The 5,431-nt window shown below is 40.7% G+C and overlaps 1 protein-coding gene across 1 annotated transcript; it reads left to right on the top strand.

The window, feature by feature from the left end:
- The first annotated feature begins 2,512 nt into the window (after positions 1 to 2,512).
- Positions 2,513 to 5,062, top strand: LOC119267290. Its single transcript, XM_037548659.1, has 3 exons — positions 2,513 to 2,796; positions 3,659 to 3,739; positions 4,093 to 5,062. Exons 1-3 carry the CDS (start codon positions 2,632 to 2,634, stop codon positions 4,456 to 4,458), a joined length of 612 nt encoding a protein of 203 aa, XP_037404556.1. The 5' UTR covers positions 2,513 to 2,631; the 3' UTR covers positions 4,459 to 5,062.
- The last annotated feature ends 369 nt before the right edge of the window (positions 5,063 to 5,431 follow it).

The raw sequence follows: 5,431 nt of genomic DNA, 5'->3' as shown, positions 1-5,431 counted from the left end.
TTCATGAATTTCTCTTCAAAAGTGAACGATCAAGTAGTCAATAGTTAATGGTCAAATGGGCAATTGGTCAAGTGTTCAATGGGAGGGGCAAATGGTCAAAGGAAAAAAATATACGATGCGTCTGAGCATGCGTGTCGGTGCACTAGCTATCGCTATGCCGTGGCCCACGTGGGGATTTGGTGGCACTGTGTAGCCTACCAAGGCGCAAAAAAGGATGTGCAACAAGAACATAGAAAAACGTAATGCTTCCTATTTGTCGCGTAGGTTGCTGGGTAGCAACCAGTCGCATACCCCTTGTGATCTCTACGTTCCATATTGCGTCGGCACAAGTAGGCTCGTATGGGAGACTCCCTATTCCTGTTTGGGGAAGGTGGTACAACCTTCCTAGGCCGGTTTCTTTGTGTTATTTTCTTTGGGTTTCTCCGTGTTTGTTCTTTTTATTTTTTCCTTTCCATTCTTTTTAATTTTTTTTATAATTTTCCATTCATGATAGTTTTCAAATTCTAGAGCATTGTTTGAAATCATGAACCATTTTGAGATCACGAACGCTTTTTGAAAAGATGACTATTTTTAATTCTCCATTTTTTCGAAATAGTTAACCTACGAATATTTTTAAATTCATAAACATTTTCCGAATACAAGAACTATATTTGAAATTCATGAACATTATTTCAAACTTGCAATTAGTTTTTTGAATTAACGAACATTTTTCAACTAACATTGATTTTAAAATTCATCAACAATTTTCTGAATTTTTTTAACATTTTTTGAAGTAACAACCATTTTTGGAACTCTGAACAGTTTTTGAAATCATGAAATTTTTCTAAACCATCCAGAAAACCAAATAAATAAATAAATAAAAGAATAAAAATGGTCCAGAAAACTAAAAAAGAAAAAACAGAGAAGAACCAACCAAAAGCTTTTAGAAGCTTCACAAAATCGGCTTGGCAAAAATGAAACATCGTTGAATAACTAACTTCTATTTGGCGCCTGGAGCGCCGATTAAAGTGCATTTTGCTAACCATCACACCCCCCCCCCCCTCCACAACAATGGTATCTAAATGGGCCGGCCCATGTAGTTTTATTCACCGGGTTTTTCACCTTATTTCCTTTTTTCTCAAATTCATAAAATTTCTCAAATTTTTGATAAAAATTCAAATTCACAAACTTTTTTAGATTAGTGACTTTTTTTTAACCTTTTTTGAATTCATGAACGTTTTGTTGAATTCATGGACCTGTTCAAATTCAGAACCGCGGACCTTTTCTACATAAAAGATTTTCTCAAATTCACCTAGCTAGTGAGGCACAATTGTGCTTGTGTAAAACTAGAAGGCGTGCCCCCAACTTGAGGTAAAAGATTCGTTTTCTCATTGTTTCTTTTGTTTCTTTTGATTTTGTTGCTTCTTCATTTTTCACAGGTTTTCTCTGTTTCATTCTCTGTTTGAATGGGTTCTTTTATTTTCTTCAGTTTTATTTGTTTCTTTCTACGTTATAACTAATTTTTTTTCTTTTCTTTCTCTTCGTTTTCTTTGGCTTTGTTTTGTTTCTTCCTTGTTTTTATTGATTTTCTTTGTTATTTTGTTTCTTTCTCAGTTTTCATTATTCTTTTTTATTTTTTGTTTCTTTGTTCGTTATGTATATTTTTTCTTGTTTCTTTGTCTCCTTTCCCTTTTTTGGGTTTTCAGTACACATTCCACATTTTTTGCATATAAATAAGGAAATTTTTTTGTATACATTTTTACCATTTTTAAGTACACGATTAACATTTTTTGAAATCTTATATTTTTTTATGTCTACCTTTTTTTTGTACAGATTGTACACTTTTGGTATATATCTATTACTACTTCTAATACATATTTAACATTTTACAAATACATGATTAACATTTTTTAATACATGGTCAACAATTTTTTTATATACACATTGTTTATATATTTAAAATGCATGATTAATTTTTTTGAATACGAGATTATTTTTGTTAATACATGGTGCATTTTTTTCTACGCATTTAACTTTTTTTGATTAAAAATAATTCAGGTAGAAAGTTAACATTTTTTGACTGCATGATTAACATTTTTCAAAACATTATGTAAAGTATAGTTTTGTAATATACTCCAATGCTTTCCGGATTATAACATGTTTTGATATTTCAATATGGACTAGATACAGACTAAAATGAGTGAACCTAGACACGGAAATATGTCTAGATACGTTCAATTTAAAAAATTCTAAAACATCTTATTTCGGAACCGAGGGCGTACTTTTTTTAAATATTTTTTGGAAGTGTAAAAAATGTAAAAGAAGAAATCAGAGAACGAAAATAAAAAAACGTGGAAAAACAGAAAAAGTAAAGAAAAAAACGATCCTGTGGCCTCCAGAGCACCTGGGCTGACCTATCTGGCGCTGCCCTTGACGCGAGGGTTCCCTTCGTGTCGCTCGCTATAGGCGAGACATAGGGGCACCCGGTCCAGGGAGCCCGCGAAGGCGTGGACCACCACCATACGTGACACCATCGCACTGCCATCAGACGCTTCCTCTCCTCCTCCATCTCCACCGTCGCCTTCACCTTCGCCTCTGCTCCGGGGAGAGCTTCCATAAGGTTCTCCGGCCCGTACCCCGGCTATCTTCCGGATGGAGGCGGCGCGTCACGCGGGGAAGAAGCGGGGTCCGGAGGACGACGCGGAGGCGGAGGTGCACCACACGTTCCGGGGCGCCGCCAACGCGCTCTCGCAGCTCTACGCGCAGGCCGTCGCCAACCAGAAGGCCTCCTTCATCGCCGGCGAGCGCCACGCCATGGTCCGTAAACTCAATCCCCTCCCCCGCCTCTCCGTTTTCCGCCGGTTGCCCGATTGATCGGTTGGCGCGTCGTCTGATCCTGCCTTGGCAGTTCTTGGGTCCGGTCAATGGCGAATTATGCAGGGATTAGAGGGTAATAGGGCTCCGCCTCGAGTTCTTTGTGATTCCCGGCGGTCTGGGATTGAGAATTTGGCTCCTTTTGCTGAATTTGGCCGAGAATTCTTGGTGTGGTGCTGGGATTTGGGGGCTTCTTGGGTGGAGCATGTCACCTGTTCGTAGAAATTCGGTGTGCGGCGACAAAACCAGATATATTCAAAAAGAAAAATGCACGGCTTGGTACTTTGCCAAGATGGTGGTGTACTGTTGTGCGACACCATTGGAGCTGAAGAGAATTGGAGAATTAACAGCTACATCATATTACACAGTGTATCAACAGCGTCAGTTGGGCGTGCCATCCGGTGATCTCTATGAGACTAAGAGGTGCTTCGGATGGCGCTGCTAATGGCGCTACGATTCTTTCGATGTCGCGGCACGTTTCGGGGAACTGTGGTGGTAATGTTGTTTTTTCAAGTGGGTTAAGAGACTAGTGCAGAGCCCAAAGCTCAACACGGTGCACACAATCAGTTCTAAAGAGTAAAGGGTTTGCAATGTGCTGCATATATAATCATGTATGCAACTCGGATTTCACAAACCTTTTGATGATAGGAATCGACTTAGTGTTCAGTGGTAAGTTAGGTCTTTGTCTGAGCGGCATGTAAGTTGTATGCGGAATCTGTTCAGAGCACCACTTCGTGTTCTTCAATGTAGTACCACATACTGTCAGCTAATAATTTGCTTCAATTGACCCTTGGATTTTTGGCAGGAGCGTACCCATCGGTGGATATCCAGTCAGCATGAAGAAGCATCGGGAGTGTCTGTTGCTGATGTACTTGCTTACTTGCAGGTCATATGAATAACTTGTTCTTTTTTACTGAATATTAACTTGTCTCAACCAATTCTCTAAATCTGTTTAAACCCTAGGTTACATATTATGCCAATGCCTTGTCTCGGATGCAAAATGTAGCATGTGTTCGTTAACTAAGAGAATTGGCATCTCTTTTTGGTTCAGAGTAAGATATACAAACATCACAAAATTATTCATTTGCCCATTGAAATGCTAAAGCTGCTGGTAGCAATACATGAATTAACTTGTGCCCTCGTTCAAAAGATGATATTTCCCTGTTTGTTTTCTTTAGCCCTTGCTATTGTTATGTTAGTATCTGGCCCAAGTCCTTGATGCTTCTCTTCTTTATACAGAATGAGATTGAGAGCAGAGGAGGCATGGCAGGGTCTTCCCAACATCCAACTCCACAGCCAGCATATGGTCTTCCTTCTGCAAATGTCCAAATCAACTCCTTCTCATTTGGAAATGTGGCGGCTGCACTTGACTCTCAGCTGTACCAAACCGACCAAACAAGAACTGCAGGCATCTCAAACGTTTTCAGCAGTCCTTCACAGCAAAATTCCCATTCAAACCATCTGGTTCAGTGCTCAGGACATGGCCCTGTAAACTCCCCGCCAAGTGGAAGCAAAGCTCGGAACGACCATTCTCCACAGAACCAGGACTCCGTGCATCCCAATTCGTACGAGCCCTCCATGGATATGAACCATGATGCTCCTTGAAGTTGTGAACCACCATATGAAAGGTGACAACAGCATCAGTCAGTTTATTGGAACCTCCAATATCTGATCCTTATTTGCTGGAGAAGTCCCATGAACTAGAGGTACATGTGATTCCCCTCCAGAACTCTCTTGCCTTTGTCTGCGTCTCTTGGCACAAAGCTCCTGCCTTGTGACCATACTGCTCACTCTTCTGGCACCTTGTACATAACAGCCTGAAACTATCCTTCTGGTCTCTGCTGTTGATTGCGGATTGCGATCACCTGCTTTCTCGGTTGCTGAATGGAAGATGTGAACCTGCAGGCTGTCTCGGCATAATCGTGCCTGCATTACCAGTTCTTTTCTGGTGATTATTACCAGACGAGAGTCCATGCTCTGATCAACAAGGATCATTGTGGTGTTGTTGCATATTTGTGTTACTGATATCGCTGCTATGTATGTTCTATATGCACCTGTAAAAGATGCAGCGATGCAGAAAGAGATAGAACCTTGTTTCACCCCGTTCGTTTTTGTTGGTTGAGTGTCTTTACCTTGTAGATGTTACACAGAAAGCCTGTGTGTGTACCCTGAATAAGCACCGAAATAATATACAATAATATACAGTTGACGATGGTTGTCAAGTTTTTTTCCTGAGAGTACACCAATGGCGTACCATATCTTTATAGAAGAAAGCAAAGATATTTACAAGAGGCTTGCAATGGTTGTGAACATCTGAGCAAAGAACCCGCACCACTCCACTCAAGTCCTACCCTACTTTCTCACAAACCGGTGGAGACCTCCTACTTTAACACCTGCATCTTTCCAATCAGCAATCTCTCCGACTCTGAGGGTCTGGTTCTCAAGCTGAACAGGAGTTCTAACTTGGTGTACTCTGTTGAAGACGCGCGGATTTCATTGCTTCCAGAGGAACCATGCTGTAGCAATGACAAAGGGGGCAAAGCCGCGTTTTTCCTCCTTGCTGAAATTAGTTCTAGAG

This window comes from Triticum dicoccoides, chromosome 3A (assembly GCF_002162155.2).
Source record: "Triticum dicoccoides isolate Atlit2015 ecotype Zavitan chromosome 3A, WEW_v2.0, whole genome shotgun sequence".
In the NCBI taxonomy this organism is placed as follows: Eukaryota; Viridiplantae; Streptophyta; class Magnoliopsida; order Poales; family Poaceae; genus Triticum; species Triticum dicoccoides.
This window is presented reverse-complemented; position numbering and strand designations above follow the sequence as displayed.